The following is a 15,205-nucleotide window of genomic DNA, read 5'->3' on the forward strand; positions in this document are numbered from 1 at the left end:
GGTAGTTACTGTTGTTATATCGCCCGCCCCTTTTGCAGTCATTACGTGAGGACAGCCACAACCAGACTGAAAGTGCAAAACTCTAAAGCAGCGAACTACTTGCTACTCGTATGACTGTGTTTTGGAATCTACTCACTTCTACTGCACAGTTTTTTACGTTCATCCCTGGATTTCAGTTGCGTCAGTTGTGGGAGGACCATCGGCCCGACAGATCGGCAATAAGCAGTCTATGTTCTTCCTGTTGGCAGTTATACTGGCCGATTGACATTTGTTGTTGTTGAGTACTCGTAGGTAGTTATCCAATGGCAATGGGTGATGGTGTGGTCACGATGATGTCACGATCGTGTTGTCGCTTTTTAAGTGATTCACACCAACCATGAACTACTCTTCCACGGATCCTGTCATCATCCTATTTCTGGGCTTATTTTCCACTTAGTGCGGATTTGCTGTGTGAATTATCTTTTGCTATGGGTTTAATCTGCCCTGGTGGAGAAATGGCCAATGGTTCCTCTGATAATGTCCCCTCTCGTGTTTTATCTCCTGCAGAATACAAACGCAAACTGGAAAATGCCATGAGTCTATTAACTGATCGTCCTGACGGTGTGGCGGATGTTTCTTCGTGTGGTCTGACGAAGCTTCCCAAAGACTTCTTCCAGATTTGCGCCGTCTACGTGAAAGTGAAAGTTTTGATATCCGACAATCAAATCACTGATTTGGAAAGCGGTGGGAAAATTGAGGACGTGTCCAGAATCCGCATTCTGGATGCACATCGCAATCGCCTGGAGAAGCTGCCTGTGAATTTTGGCCTTGGTTTCAGTGCCTTACTCGAGCTGAATTTATCGGATAATCGGTTGAAAACCCTCCCGACCTCCTTCGGGAATCTGCGCGCCCTGCAGACATTATTCCTGGCCAGGAATAATTTTTCAGAATTTCCCAATATTATCTGCGAGTGTCGACAGCTGCAGGAATTGGATATTTCCGAAAATTCCCTTTCCAAACTTCCCTTAACGTTCCATCAGCTGCGTCGCCTGCAGACCTTCGTGTTCGACCACGACAAAGTGCTGTATCCCTCCAAAGACGTCACGGTGCTCGGCGTGGAGGCCATTCTGAAGAAGATTTGTCAGGATGACGGCAAAGAGTGGCTGAGCGATGTGCCGGTGTTAAATAATCTGCCGCCAGCGACACGGACTCGTTCCGTGGATTATGGGATGCGCCAGCAGGAACAGGCCATTGCCGAGGCCCTGTCCAAGTCGGTCAGTTCTGTGACGATTTTGGAGCGATATCGCGAGGAGGAGGCGCGTCTGCAGAATGCCGTGGCGCGCTACAAGGATGATGATAATATCAAAAAGAAGGAAGTGATGAAATTTCGCGCGGCCATAGAAGAAGACGATAAGCGGCATTTGGAGAGTATCCATAAAGTGAAAGTGCGCGAACAAGATGTGAGTGCATTAAGTAATTCTTAGTCCGGTAAAAGGAATTTGTTTGCACACAAATCGAAATTAGTGAAAATTAAATTAGTTTTTTCTGTTGTGCAGGTAATTTTGATTTTTATGGGTTGTTTAATTATTGTTTTGTAAGTTTTCTTGTCTTTTTTTTGCTTTTTCATTGCAGCATTGATTTCTTTTCGGATACGGTCTACGTTTGTCCAAAATTCCACTTTTTCGAATTTTATGAATGATGCCTTACTGTGATCTACTCTTAGTGTTCCGCTTACAGATTGTGCTATTTCCGAAGCTACTTTGTTTGTGGCATTCATTTGAAATTGCGATGACCGTGTGCTGCATGAATTTGTTTTTCTTTCTGTCTACTTGTTTTGTGAGATTTGTCAGCATGCACCATTAATTTGACAAGGGTTCACTGTGAATTTTTTGCCTTTGCTTGACTTGCTGTTATTTGTTGCAGATGCTCATGCGCTCGCTTCAGGAACGAGAAAAAATGGAAGTGGAACTGCAGAAGCTGGCCCTCAACGTGGAAATGGGCAAGCAGTCCCTTCTGGAAGCTCTGCGCAGTATGGAAGCCCATTCCCAGCGGTTACTGACTCAGTTGACTTCGCTGAGCGAAGAGCGCGCCAAATACTACAAATTCTACGAAGCCGAATCCAAGAAAGCGGATAACGCCTGGCGCACTCTACTACCGCAGATGGAAACATCGAAACGCGACATGCTTCTCCTCGCTATGAAAGCGCAGTTAGAAGACTCCGAGAAATTCTCCATAATGTACAAACGATTAATGGACAACCTGCGTGCTCAGAACGATAACGTCATCAACATGTACCGCGCGGAAGAACAATTGTTCCCCTCGATATTAGCTAAACAGCAAGCTCAACAAGAAAACATCATCAATCACATGCTGATGGATGAGAATGTCCACAAAGAAATGTTCCGTGAGCTCCAGTTGAAATCCGATGCTGTCTATAACCGGATAGTCAGTGATCTGATTCTCTTGGAGAATGAACTGGCAACGTTGTCCCTACTGGAGCAGAAGCAGACGGAAGAACGTAGCGTGGTGGTGAAGAAGTCGTTAGAAGATGAACGGCTGCAGTTAGCTAAAATGTACAAAAAGCTGATGGTCGAGAAGGAACAGCGGGAAGCCCAGCTGAGGCGAATTATGCAGGATATGGAAAAAGAAGCAGCCAAACACGCTGAATACTTCTGGTTGGCACAGTACGGCCGCTTGATGGAACTGATGCCGGAGACGTTGAATAAACTCCCGGAGACGAAGAAGGTGGAGATCGATCTGGATCCGAGTACATCCAAAGGAAAAGGGGAGCCGCCGAAGGCCACCAGTCCAACCGCGACGGCATTGCCGCAGACACTGCATCTGGAGACCATATGTAGTGTGTGCATGGAGCGGCCCTCCACCGAAATCTTCCTGCCCTGTGGACACATTTGCTGCTGCAAGGTATGCAGTGAGCCATTGACAGAGTGTCCACTGTGCCGGGCGGAAATCGTGCAGAAAATGACGTTGAACAAATCCGGCAACGAAGAGATAGTGTGACAGCTTATACATTATAGCAGTTGTTTTTTCACAGTGCGCCGGTGTTTCTTGGTGATTTTTTTGTATATGGTGCGGTCGAATTGGGTCATGTGATTCTTCTGCGCACAGTAGTTTGTCGGTGTTTTTGGGTTTTGTTTTGTTGGTGATTTAAAGATGTGCATTCAGTAAGTACAGATACGTATCGTACTTGCTGACTCGTATAATGAGTTAAAAAATAGCGAGTCTGGACTCGATGGATGTAATGATTTGTTTACAATGTTTTGGTCGTTCTTGCTCCGTTTCGATCTAAATAATGAAGTAAGTAATTTACTTATTGGCAGAACTGTTACTAAAACTACGGTAGTATAAAACTAGTCACTGTGGTATTGTCGACTGCAAAATTCAACCAAAATGCTATTATTTTGTCGATTCTTGTGTGGCATGGCATGAACAAGAACTACCGTAACTGCACATGTGATAAAGCCTCCTGTAAGTCCATCCCTAACACTCGCAACCATCCAGGGTTTCTCATCCGGATTTTGGGGACAAGCTTCTTCGTTCGTACTTTGTAGTGTAGCAACCACATGGGTTTGGTTGTAATAGTGATTTCCATAAGCGTTGATGCAGAACTAAATGCAATTTAAATACAAACCAGTGTACGCCGCATAGCATAATTGCTGCGATTACTGTATGTTATAAGTGTTTCTAGTACTACGTTTGTACTTATGATATGATACTTATTATTAACGGATGATACTTATTATGATACTTATTATTAAAGGTTTACCAGCTGATTACTGTATCTCTTAACGAATGGAGACATCGGAACAGATCCCATCGTTTCCGAACACGATGACCTCAGGCCATAGTCTTCCCGACGAAATAGCGGGATTATCGCGGGAAAACACTGCCTGCCACTACTGTGGCATCAGCTACCTCACTTATCGTCATTTCTCCGTAAGATTCAAGAAATAAACGATTCTTCAAAAGCTACACATGTACTACTGTTTTTTGAGGTATTTTTAGTTAACCTTGTTTCGTTCGTGTTCAGATTCTCCAGCAAAAGCTATATAGAGCTTGCGAACTGCTGAAACAAGTTGATCCTGATTTACTAAGTTTGTTAACGGATCAAGAGTGCGCCATCCAGTAAGTGATCAACCACAAGCCTTCGAAAAATTAATTTCGTGGATTCAGAGAAAACGTCTACAGAGTAGTATCGATAATCTGTTTTATACCACTGTAACAACAAACCTTTCGACCAAAAATGTCATTTTTATACACTAACAACAAACCTCCTACGTGTACATTATTGTAATCAGTATAAGTGTTATACTCACTCGTATAGGTATCTGTATAGAGTAATTTACACGAGTACGCAAAATGGAACGATAAAGGTCAGCCATGTACGTAATACAGAAAAATACCGAACGAAGCGCAGACCAAAATCATTGCGCTGAAGCAATCCTTTCACGAGTTTCGCCGTCAAGTCCACAGCAACTTCACCGCCTTCCAGAAAACATTGTCCCTTCAAGCATATCTGGTAAAAAGCGCCTGCGAGCAGTACTTCCGGCACGTCGACATGGCCCGCGACGAGGCACAGTTCCGCTTCTATCAAGAAGAACTGCGACGCGCCGAAGAGCAGCGCGCCACTGCGGAATCCTTTAAAACCATGCTGGATCAGGCCAATGTAGAACTGGCGTTGGCTAGAGACATTCTGCGCTCTACCGCTCACGAGGCGGAGCAACGCCGGCAGGAGCTGGAGCAGCTGCGCCGCGATAACACAATGCTGCAGCAGGCCATGGTGCGCACACAGGTGGTGACCTTTGATCATGAACGCCTGCGGCTGCAGGTGGCCGAGCTGACCAAGAAGGCGGCGGAGGATCAAGAGGCGATTCAGCGTCTGCGAGAGGAAGTCGAAAGGTCACGCAGTACCAATGGTTCTGGAGAAAGAAAGCTGGCGATTGAGGTGGACGAAGCTGTTGCAGAGTGTCCAGCGGAGCAATGCAAGTAAGCAGTGCACAAAGCAGTGTGCAACTGACCATGAGAGCATGAATAATTATATGTTCGGCAGGACTTTAAACAATCAAGGCGTGCGTGGCCGTTTCCCATGAATTTTATAATATGTATTGCAGGTTTAAGCGTTGCGGATAAGTGGAAGGAAATCAAAAACATGACACAAAAATTCCACGAAAACCAAATGGAAATAACAGAACGAATTTTTACAATGTTCAGCGTCATCAGTCAACGCATTACCGATCTTTCTCTCCGTGTTCACAAGGCAAAACAAAGCGTTCTTCTTGCAAAGCAATTGGCCACTACAATACGTAGGGATAAGAAAACTGCAGACATCGCGGGAGAAAATGATGAACAATCTAACGATCGTAGAGAGGCATACGAAGAAAAAACGAGAATCTGTCAAGAGTTCCTTAAACATATTCAGAATGAAGCAGCCGCGGAAAATACGAGGGTAACTTTTTGCGGGAAATTTAGTATTGTGACTGTATTTCCAGTGGAATAGTGTATATCACATCTATAATAAATTATATTTTAGTTCCTTACTGCATGTGCTGTATAAACAAATCGAGGCAAACGCCTATCAATATAGCATGAGCGGAACAGCTGGATAGCTTGGACGTTACCGACAAATTTTTAGAAACCTAGTAACACATCTCAGTACCTTGAAATTTCACGGAGAGTTCAACTGCTTCTTTTTGACCCAGGCGGCTGTGCGAGAAAAACAAATCGACGGTCAGTTGCAAATGATGCACACTGAATGCGAACAACTGCATAAAGAGTTAACGGAAAGGTCAACTATGATCGCCGAGTTGGAAGAAGCCAGGCTGAGAGAAACGGCTCAATCAGAAAGTCTTCGCGAGCAGCTACGAATTGTAAATTCAACAGTAAGCCAATTACAGAACGACATTACAGGATTACGAACCCACACTGCTCATCAACACCAAGAGGTACGTATGCATACTAGAGAAAAGTAGCAACAAACGTCTACTGCGTGCAAAATACACACTGTATACCGCGGTGTATTCATAAAAATTTTATAACCTACATTTTATAAATATTAAAAACCTGTTTCAAAATTAGAATAATTTTTTCTTGGAAGCCTCTTAGCAAATTTTGCTGTTTATATTTTTCACGTCAAGCACATAATGCAGTGCTAATACCATCCTGGGAAGCATAAAATGCAGGTTCAAATGTTCAGTCTCTTAAATTAAATTTTGTTGTTTTTTACCTCTAGATAGCCATATTAATGAAGATGGTGCACATGCAGTGCGAAGAACGTTTCCGATTACTTAATATCGGGAACAAGTGCTCATAAAAGTAAGAATTTCAGCTCCGAATCCTAAGACCGTAGCCCAACAGCACAATACTGTAATTTCAGTTTTTTGGTGAAGGTTGCATAGCTCCTCTTTCGGCAGAAATACAGAGCTAACATTCCTCTGCGGATTTATTAATCTATGAGTTATTCGGAATTTCGGATCCTGCACGGCGCCTGCTGCCGGTTGACCTCCTGTTTTCTCTCTATCCAGTTGCAATGGAGAAAATAGCGTGGGATAAGCGGCATTCTGATAAAGTAGTGCTTAACCAAACGGTCTACCTTGCCGATTCATCGGTGCCTTTGTCGACGATGATGATGCAGCTGATGGTGCAAATGCAGTGATGTTTGACAATTTGAAGCAGTCATATATGAATGCCATGCAGAATCCCGGTGCCGTTTGTCAAAACGTATTAAACTTTTCACTACTCACTGACCGCCAAATCGGTATACCACTCCAAATGTGCAAAACAAAGCATCGCTTAGCACTCAGACTAAGTTCAGAATTGTACCTAATCAACGTTGCGTTCAGTTCGAGGAAGAGTTGGCGCAATTTCATAACATAGGGCTGAACAAAACTTTCAGAGCAGAAAAATATACTTTAGTCACCACTCACCAGGGTCACCTGGTCAGGTCACGAAGGGGTCAATATTACCGTATTAGTGCTCCCAAGCCCGGACCCATAGCCTTTTTTTCCTCCTCGTCCGGCAAGTCAGAATAATGCAAACTTCTTCCTTGTAGCACAGTTCGTGGTTCTATTCAACTTTCTGACATGTAAACTTTTACAAAGCAGGAAAGGGCATGTGTGATTATGGGGTACGGCTCGCTGCCTTAATTAAGATATAAGCATGCAAGCATGATACGACTTCACGATGGCCAGGCTGTGCTCATAACTTCATACTGGATGTAAGCAATATTGTATTTCAAGTACGTCCTATAAAAGCAGTCTACGGGGAAGAACGCTTCCCGACAGGTTAAACCATAATTGTCTATCGTCGATGAACCGCATATGTTCAAGGTTTCAAGCACCCCAGCGTACAAATTCCATATATACTGTCCAAGCATACAACCGATATACATGTACATCTCAAATAAAAAAGCGCCAAACAATTTGTCTCCAGGCAGATAACAGTTTGATTACTGACCATTCATATCAAGATTTGCACCAAGAAAACGCAGTTTCCGGTTTTCTTTTATTAATTTTTCCACTTCCCTTTAACAAAACCATACCAGCAACAATGTGCACGTCAGTCCACAAAATGTCAGCAATTTCTCCCTACCATGAAACTTCGTCATAAAAATAAAATTTCAGCAGCAAAATTTACTACGAACAACAAACTTCGAACCGGAACAAAACATTTTGCTTATTCAGGTTTGCGAAATCCTCCTCTAGAAGACATCTTGGCCGGGAAAGTTGAGCTGATATTCCTCTGTTTGTTGAAAGACTTGTTTGGATCCCGCACTCCGCCGCCCTGCCGGTTCACTTTCTGCTCTTTTCCCGTCGGTTTAGCGGGCAGAGTGAACTTGGAATAATCCGCATTCTGATAATCAAATGCCACACGTTTGCTCGCCAATTCATCGGCGTCGGCAGGGTGCACAATCAAAGGAGATTTACGCTTCTCAACTCGCGGCTTTTGCGCTGCCGTGGCCGGCTTCTTCACTTCCGCCACAATAACTGGCTCATCTCCTTGGGCAACGGTCAGTTTTCCTGTTTGAGCGATAACGTCGACAGCAGCCTGATCGATGTGGCGGAGGCGTTTGTCCTTTTTCTTTGAAGCAATATCCGCCACGTCAATGACAGGCAGCGGTTTGGGCGTTGAGGCCGGCACATAAAGGACCGAAGGTTCAGCGGGTTGCTATAAAAAAGCGTGACACAGAATTCGACGCATTGAGATGCTTAAAAAGAAATGCATAAACTTGCAGCTACCTGAAAATAATGATGCACTAATACTCCGACCTACGCTTACTAGTCTGGTCAGACTGATAGCTTACAGAGCAGCGAAGCCGTAAACAGGCTTGGATACTCAACAACGATACGAGATCGTACAGCATTTTTACTCTGTCTACATACCAATACTCAGTTTAGGCTGCTAAGACATTCCAACAGTTGCAATAGCGGACGGTTAGTTACAAAGATATGGTGAAATAACCAGAAGAAAGGAAAAACATAAAAAGCGTAATCGGATACCGTGTCGACTTTCTCCGTCGCTTTGACAGTCAGTGAGTATTCCCATATCTGCCGGAATAGATCCCATTCCGGATTATGCACTACTTTCGGTGTTCTGCAATCATATATCAACTCCAAATCTCTCAGTGATGGCTGTTCGTCCAAATGCAGCCGGGCGAATTCAGTAACCGTTAAAGGTCTGGAAACAGGTCGTTCTATAACTTCCTCGGGTTGCTCCTCCATTCGTACCTGGGCGCCGACTGGCATAGGCACCACACCGGTGAAATTCCTGGCATCTTTTGCAATATTAAGAATATGCTGCATGCGCTGCTTTAGCACTGGCGGGACAAATTCCACACAGCGCACCAGATCTTCGGAAGATTTCGGTAAGCTTTCGGCGATGTCAATGCAGGCTTTGGTTGGAAGGACGTACCTACGACAACAAGCTGTATACAAAGGAGACGTTCAACACAGTAACCACCAAATAAAATTACCCCAAACTTTCGTCCACATCCCGTGCCACCTGATCACGCCACTCCAATATTCGTTTCAGTGCAAATTTTTGCTGTTCAGAGAAATTTTTGGCAAACTTCCACATGACCAAGGCAAAATCGTTCTCATCCAACTTGGTTTTCTCATAGCGCTATAACATATATGAAAACCTCAAATACGACTCTTAATTCTGCAACACATCCAAAGTTACCTTTAGGCAGATCTCTTTACTTTTGCTGTAGACATCAAGTAACATTCGCTTACTGGGATCTTTTGTCAGTAACTCATTACGAATACAGTCATAGATATAAAGCAAATCATGGGTGTCAGAACGTGCGTACTCCAGCATGTCATCTGGAAGAGCCCTGCAAAAATAAGCCTCTGTAAAGCAGTAAGTACTCAAAGCAGCAGTAGCATATAAAAACTTTACTTTGACAATACCATTCACCAAAGCTTTAGAATTGTTTCTCACTAATTTCGGCAATAACTAGCTCCCGGAACAAAAAACCGGACCGGCAGTATTCGCAAGCAGTATTCGCAATGATCACAAAAGTTAATTCATCATTGGTTATTACCGTAAATCACTTGTTGCCCTAACTTACAAGGTCACAATCAAAAAATGCAGGCGCAAAACACTTCTCAATAAAACATATTAAGTTACAAAAACCTCCCAGGTTTTCCACTGGGAAAAAAATAAATACCGTATTCTCCAGTCGGACAACTGATGAGTTTTATCCACAGTTTTGCCGAGATACCGGGACATCAAATGCGACAAAGAATATCTCGAAAACCCTAATGCACGCGCAGCTTGACCGGTATCGAACATATTGACCACGTAGATCCCGAAATCGCGTTGCAACCACAGCACATCAGAATCAGCACCGTGAAATACCTGCAAAACATTATTTGAAGTAATTCTTTCCTGTTGGCAATAAAAAGCGATATCACCTTCAGAATTTCCGAATTAGTGAAAATGTCATTCAGTTCATGCATGTGATTCCGAATGGCAATGGCATCAATGATGTAGTCCTTTGATCGAGAAGAAATCTGGACTAAGCAAGTGATACCGAGATATGTGCGATAGGAATGATGCTGCAACCAAACAGGAGCCATGAAACGAAACCGGCGTAATCATTATTAAGCGTAAGAAGCAGACACATAGTTCTACACTTCAACATCTGAACACACACTCAGTACAAAGATTCGGGCGAGCCAAAATTAACAATGTAATAATAAAACAAAATTTCAATCAAGACGCCCATATCTGAGTATTTATCACACTTCGTTACCCTTTGTGCAGAATTTTTACCAAAATCTTCAGATAATATGGTGCAAACTTGACAACCTGACGCGAACATTAATTCTCCTTCTAACTGTTCCCTGAAACCAAACGCTAAATAACTGTACCTCCAGGTCAGCGGCAATTTCCTTTACAGATCGCAGTTCCTTCAACATTCCGTAGAGTGCTTCGGTGGTATCAACATACACAAACGGAGTATCGTCCGGCGAAGGCGCTGACTGTGGCTCTTTCATAATCTGCGCATTTGGTCCCGGTTGGAAGACATCCAATTCAAATTCGTACGGATGCGGGGCTTCACCACCGTCCCTCCAGCCTTTCATAGAATAATCTAGGGAGCGCAAGGCGTTGTGTTTCGTTTGCAGTTTAGGCACAAAGGGTTTATCGCTGTTGTCAATAATCCAGCCGTGGACAACTTGCGGCCGAGGCACACTGGGAGTTTTGGTTGGGAATTTCTGCGAGAAGTAAAGACATTAATATTACAAACTTACTATTATCGCTAGATCCATCAGCCGGTAACTGCATAACGAGTGAACGGAAGGAGATTAAGATGCCTATGCATGGCCGGAAGCAAGAAACAATTATTATTATTATCATTACTATAAAAAAGAGCGAAATAAATACTTATTTCCTTCACAGTTCACATCAGTGAGGCTTGATGAATCAAAACACAAAAAAAAGAATTTCCTGATCAAACTAGCACACACAAATATGAAACCAAAATAATATTATTTGGAGTTCCGAGGCCGATAGTATTACTTGAACAAAAAATTCTGTTAAAATGTGCACCTGATTTCCTTTTAGCAAAGCACCAGCAACCGGAAATTTGGCCGATGCTTGTTCGCTAACGGAAGCGTTTTCCTCTTTCACCCGGGCTAACTCATCCATCGTCAGATCCTAACAAGCAATACGGTATAAAGTTCCATTTCCCCAGAATCGCACAGAACGCACCATCCGTTCTTTGAACTGCTTGGTGGTTTCCTGAATGCCTTGAAGAACCGAGGCTTTATTCGAGGGACTGTCGAACAAGCGATGGGTGACGGAAGGCACGCCATGGTATATTGACAGCTTCTTCAACCTGCAAACAATCGCACTTCATCATACGTCCAAGCAAACTGTAAAGCAAGACGTTTACATCTGCGCTATGTGAATGGTGGCCGCTGATGCGCGTTCCTCGAAGTCGGGATAAGTACTGCAGATTAAATAGTTCATTTCGCCTTGGGGAATCGTCTGCGAGGCCTCCACGATGCCAGTTAGCTTCTTCCGAAGACTCTACAGAACAGCAATAAGGCACGAAAGGTAGGGGATAAACAGAACATACGCACCCGGACAAATTGGTTAACGTTAGGATAGCGACCAAATCCGAGTTCTTCGGGATGGTCGCTGCTGGCAGCGGCGCCTGAAGATGTCGAAGGCGTGCCAGCCGGTGGCATGGCGCCCGCGAAGCCTTTTCGCATAATCAGAATTAATTTGTGAGGTGCAGAAAAACTCCAGAACAAGATCGACAAACTGTAAATCAACAAACTAAACGATTACGCAATACAATATCAAGTACATGAATTATCAGTTTATCACCAAAGACTGGCAAAGAGTGACATTAGTGATATCTCAAATGGCAAGTCTGCACTCTGCAACTCTGGTCTGCGGCCACCCACCGCCTCAGGTCGTCGCTTGCGTGCATTTCTGATTATAAACTGGTACTATTATAAAAAAAACAGCTGATTCCTGTGCTGATGGCACTGGCTTTCTTTGTGCACTGTTTTATTTTTGGGATAACGCATCGACGCTCTAATCAAAAATTAAACAAAGATGGCAAAGCGCCGGAGTCCATTTTATCTAAGTCTGAAAGCCAAATTCTTCCTGTTCACCATCTGCACCGGCGTGCTGCTGGCCATCTTCGCTTATCAAATCGAGAATGTCTTGCACTACGTCCGCCCTCTCTCCCGCGTGGATGCGGTGTTCCCCTTCACTCCCCAAACGTGGACGCTTGCCCCAGAAGCCCCCTCCGACCGCATCGAACCTTTTGTCGTCCAGGCATCTGACGAAGTCCTCGCTGATCTCCGCTATCGTCTGCAGCACACGCGCTTCGGCCCGCCGTTGTCCGGTGTGAATTTCCAGTACGGTTTCCCTTCCACTTACCTGCGCGAGGTAAGCATCTGCGGTGTGTAAGTCATAGCAGTGTATGCTATTTGTTTTTGAATTTCTGGCGCAGTTTCTGTCCATTCTGCCCAGGTGGTCGATTATTGGTTGAATTCGTATGACTGGAAGAAGCAGGAGAAATTCATCAATCAGTATATTCATTTCACAACAAAGATCGAAGGATTGAATATACATTTTGTGAGGGCCGAGCCGAAGGAGAAAGATGTGCGGATTCTACCAATCATTCTGCTGCACGGTTGGCCCGGATCGTTTTACGAATTGTACAAACTGATACCGCTGTTAACGACACCACAGAAGAGCAGTTGTGGAGTTTGGCAACAAGTGGCTTTTGAAGTTATTATTCCATCGCTGCCAGGATACGGCTTCTCACAGGCAGCACAGAAGCCAGGTGGGTTTCTACCATAGAAAGTGGAATAGCCATAGAATATAAATTAGACGGACCGTTGTTTCTACCTTCCAGTTTACGGTAAAATTGCAGTTATAAACCAACCTCGTTGTTGTGCTGCCTGCGAAATAAAAGAATAGATATTCTGTAATAATAAAAATTAAATTAATATGTATGCTGTAATCTGATTAACAACAAAATCTGCATGAGTTCAGTTTTTGCCATACTTTTATAAATGCCTGATATCTGTTTTCAATGTCTATAAGTGGTCTGGATCGCATCTTTGGTATGTCTCGAGATTTTATAAATTACCTACATTAGTGCAGTGAGACATCTTTCGCTTCTAGGTTTGGATACCGCAGCCATGGCTAGGATGTTCCACACCTTAATGACGCGGCTCGGTTTCCAGAAATATTTTATCCACGGCGGCGACTGGGGAAGTCTTATCGGACGAACGATGGCAGTAATGTATCCGGACAGGTACGACTGTTTCTGCTCGTGGTATTTTTTTACTTTGGTATGGCACGATCTTCATCCTCCTGAATTGTGTACAGCGTTCATGGCCTGGAATTGACGATGTATCCCATACCGATGATCCCGTCGCTGCTCAAAAACGCGGTCGCTTCCTTCATCCCATCGTGGTTTGTCGAGCATCACGAAGCGGATAAGTTATTCTTCCATAATGTACCGGCACTGCTGCGGGAAACCGGCTATATGCATATTCAAGCGACTAAGCCAGATACTGTTGGTAAGTGAAATCGGTAAATGCAAACATGCACCCCTTCGTCTTCGGATTCTGTGGAAGACGTTTTCTGTGATTTTACTCTGCCTTTAATTCTTTGCGCTTTTTGGATTACGATGCGTTTTTAGTGTCATTAAATCGTTGGTGTCATAATGCTGCACTTCACAGTTTTATCAGTCGCTGAATGCAGCGTGTGGACTTTTTTGCAGATTATATTATTAGGAAATTTGCGTACAGTTACGGTTGGCGTTATGTTGAACTCTTGATGTGTACGAGTTTTTAATTTGTGCTACTATAATGGTTGAATTTTGTTTCATTAGGCGCCGCACTTTCTGACTCTCCCGCTGGTTTGGCGGCATACATTATGGAGAAATTTTCAACCTGGACGAACGACGACAACATCCAGCATCCCAAGGGAAACCTGGCCAAGTATTTCGACATGGATGATTTAATCAACAATGTGATGATCTACTGGATTTCCAACTCAATCATGTCATCGCAGCGATTATACAAAGAAGTCTTCGCCACTGATTACGACACGTACCTTCGGTAAAAGTGATTTCTTATTTCTCTTAACATTTTGGTTACCGGTTTCACGTTTGTTCAGTTATCCAGTCAAAGTTCCGACTATGCTGTCTGATTTCTTCCATGAACTGCGCGGAGCAAATCCCCCAACCGAATACGTTCGTCCATATTTTACCAATTTGCTGAAGGTATCGGCACATTCCACCGGCGGCCATTTTCCCGCCATGGAACGACCGAACGATATTGCCGAAGACATCCGGGCGTTGGGACTGGCGGTTATCAAATGTTGAAACTTGAACTTATTGACTTATCCCGAAATACCACCAAAAATGATGTTTTTAGGTATACTAGAAAGAAAACCAGTTTTGGTGATTGACTTACAGCAACTGTGATTTTGGCCCCCCTTGTTTTGGGAGTCTGTGCCTTTTAAAAGTGCAATTTTATTAATTTTTTGTCAAGTTTTTTGTGGCGGAGGTTGACAACGATTGATCCAAGCATTTGACATTTGACAAGTTTTTAGATTTTCTGCTCTCGAATTGTAGAGTGTTCCAGTACTAAAAGTTTTGCAGTTTTTCGTTAGAAAGGTGGTAACGTGAAGCGCGCGCAAGGATTGCTTGAGTAAAACATTAATAACATACACAGCATTAATCATTGGTTGATTAAAGCACTGCATTTTGCAAACAGTAAGTGAATTCGAAGGATGTGTTCGCTAGTTCTGAGAAAATTAAAGGGAAATGTGTTTTCATTGATACGTTGTTTTTCTCGATCGAGAGCTGCAAGGTTTTGTTTACATCGAGCTTTTGAATTTATCGTTGTGTGACAAATTAACTTTTTTACTGAGATCAAATGCAATTTTGTTGGATTAACTGGTTCATTACTCCCTTTGTCGTCATTGCGCAAGCAATGTACAAATCTGGCACCGCGAACAGCGGTTCTGTTTGAGCGAACGATCATATGGCACAGTTTTGTGACGCTCATAAGTCATAACGGATTCTGTGGAGAACATTTATTCCCACGATCCAGTCCAATTTATTTGTGAATTGATCATAAATTTCTAAGAAGTTTGGCCGTCGATGGTATGTATAACTGCACGTAAACACTTTTAAGTACTGCGTAATTTCTGCCGATCAGTG

General features: G+C 43.5%; 4 protein-coding genes across 7 annotated transcripts; 3 read left to right on the forward strand and 1 right to left on the reverse strand.

The window, feature by feature from the left end:
* The first annotated feature begins 112 nt into the window (after window positions 1-112).
* LOC129589011 (E3 ubiquitin-protein ligase LRSAM1-like) lies at window positions 113-3,225 on the forward strand. The gene is made up of 2 exons (XM_055483465.1): window positions 113-1,439; window positions 1,903-3,225. Exons 1-2 carry the CDS (start codon window positions 468-470, stop codon window positions 2,995-2,997), a joined length of 2,067 nt encoding a protein of 688 aa, XP_055339440.1. The 5' UTR covers window positions 113-467; the 3' UTR covers window positions 2,998-3,225.
* A 118-nt stretch (window positions 3,226-3,343) lies between these two features.
* LOC129589012 (kinectin-like) lies at window positions 3,344-6,711 on the forward strand. 4 transcript variants are annotated; one of them, XM_055483466.1, is made up of 8 exons: window positions 3,344-3,465; window positions 3,758-3,933; window positions 4,028-4,122; window positions 4,393-4,979; window positions 5,109-5,443; window positions 5,697-5,939; window positions 6,227-6,309; window positions 6,384-6,711. In XM_055483466.1, exons 2-7 carry the CDS (start codon window positions 3,790-3,792, stop codon window positions 6,305-6,307), a joined length of 1,485 nt encoding a protein of 494 aa, XP_055339441.1. In that variant the 5' UTR covers window positions 3,344-3,465; window positions 3,758-3,789; the 3' UTR covers window positions 6,308-6,309; window positions 6,384-6,711. The 4 variants fall into 4 exon arrangements, with proteins under 4 accessions (XP_055339441.1, XP_055339442.1, XP_055339443.1 ...); XM_055483467.1 differs by lacking the exon at window positions 3,344-3,465 and having other exon boundaries at window positions 3,607-3,933; window positions 6,371-6,711; XM_055483468.1 differs by lacking the exons at window positions 3,344-3,465; window positions 6,227-6,309; window positions 6,384-6,711 and having other exon boundaries at window positions 3,607-3,933; window positions 5,109-5,300; window positions 5,362-5,443; window positions 5,697-5,877.
* A 781-nt stretch (window positions 6,712-7,492) lies between these two features.
* On the reverse strand, window positions 7,493-11,847 carry LOC129589009 (exosome component 10-like). Its single transcript, XM_055483464.1, has 11 exons — window positions 11,586-11,847; window positions 11,396-11,532; window positions 11,212-11,338; window positions 11,050-11,157; window positions 10,371-10,715; window positions 9,912-10,055; window positions 9,665-9,855; window positions 9,175-9,328; window positions 8,966-9,114; window positions 8,493-8,904; window positions 7,493-8,160 (listed from the first exon to the last, which is right to left on the reverse strand). Exons 1-11 carry the CDS (start codon window positions 11,715-11,717, stop codon window positions 7,669-7,671), a joined length of 2,391 nt encoding a protein of 796 aa, XP_055339439.1. The 5' UTR covers window positions 11,718-11,847; the 3' UTR covers window positions 7,493-7,668.
* A 121-nt stretch (window positions 11,848-11,968) lies between these two features.
* Window positions 11,969-14,644, forward strand: LOC129589033 (epoxide hydrolase 1-like). The gene is made up of 6 exons (XM_055483507.1): window positions 11,969-12,408; window positions 12,493-12,808; window positions 13,153-13,285; window positions 13,360-13,553; window positions 13,868-14,096; window positions 14,155-14,644. Exons 1-6 carry the CDS (start codon window positions 12,070-12,072, stop codon window positions 14,360-14,362), a joined length of 1,419 nt encoding a protein of 472 aa, XP_055339482.1. The 5' UTR covers window positions 11,969-12,069; the 3' UTR covers window positions 14,363-14,644.
* The last annotated feature ends 561 nt before the right edge of the window (window positions 14,645-15,205 follow it).

Source organism: Paramacrobiotus metropolitanus, unplaced genomic scaffold (genome assembly GCF_019649055.1).
Source record: "Paramacrobiotus metropolitanus isolate TYO unplaced genomic scaffold, Prichtersi_v1.0 Parri_scaffold0000033, whole genome shotgun sequence".
NCBI lineage: Eukaryota > Metazoa > Tardigrada > Eutardigrada > Parachela > Macrobiotidae > Paramacrobiotus > Paramacrobiotus metropolitanus.

Bases quoted from the DNA above. Each gene is read 5' to 3' on its own strand.
- LOC129589009 (XM_055483464.1), bottom strand. From the start codon at position 11,717: ATGCGAAAAGGCTTCGCGGGCGCCATGCCACCGGCTGGCACGCCTTCG. The intron at 9,856-9,911 runs GTGATATCGCTT...AATGTTTTGCAG, and splicing joins CTAATTCGGAAATTCTGAAG to GTATTTCACGGTGCTGATTC. The intron at 9,115-9,174 runs GTAACTTTGGAT...TATATGTTATAG, and splicing joins GTAAAGAGATCTGCCTAAAG to CGCTATGAGAAAACCAAGTT.
- LOC129589033 (XM_055483507.1), top strand. From the start codon at position 12,070: ATGGCAAAGCGCCGGAGTCCATTTTATCTAAGTCTGAAAGCCAAATTC. The intron at 13,286-13,359 runs GTACGACTGTTT...AATTGTGTACAG, and splicing joins GCAGTAATGTATCCGGACAG to CGTTCATGGCCTGGAATTGA. The intron at 14,097-14,154 runs GTAAAAGTGATT...ACGTTTGTTCAG, and splicing joins GATTACGACACGTACCTTCG to TTATCCAGTCAAAGTTCCGA.
- LOC129589012 (XM_055483466.1), top strand. From the start codon at position 3,790: ATGGAGACATCGGAACAGATCCCATCGTTTCCGAACACGATGACCTCA. The intron at 4,123-4,392 runs GTAAGTGATCAA...TACGTAATACAG, and splicing joins GATCAAGAGTGCGCCATCCA to AAAAATACCGAACGAAGCGC. The intron at 5,940-6,226 runs GTACGTATGCAT...TTTTACCTCTAG, and splicing joins CTGCTCATCAACACCAAGAG to ATAGCCATATTAATGAAGAT.
- LOC129589011 (XM_055483465.1), top strand. From the start codon at position 468: ATGGGTTTAATCTGCCCTGGTGGAGAAATGGCCAATGGTTCCTCTGAT. The intron at 1,440-1,902 runs GTGAGTGCATTA...TATTTGTTGCAG, and splicing joins TGAAAGTGCGCGAACAAGAT to ATGCTCATGCGCTCGCTTCA.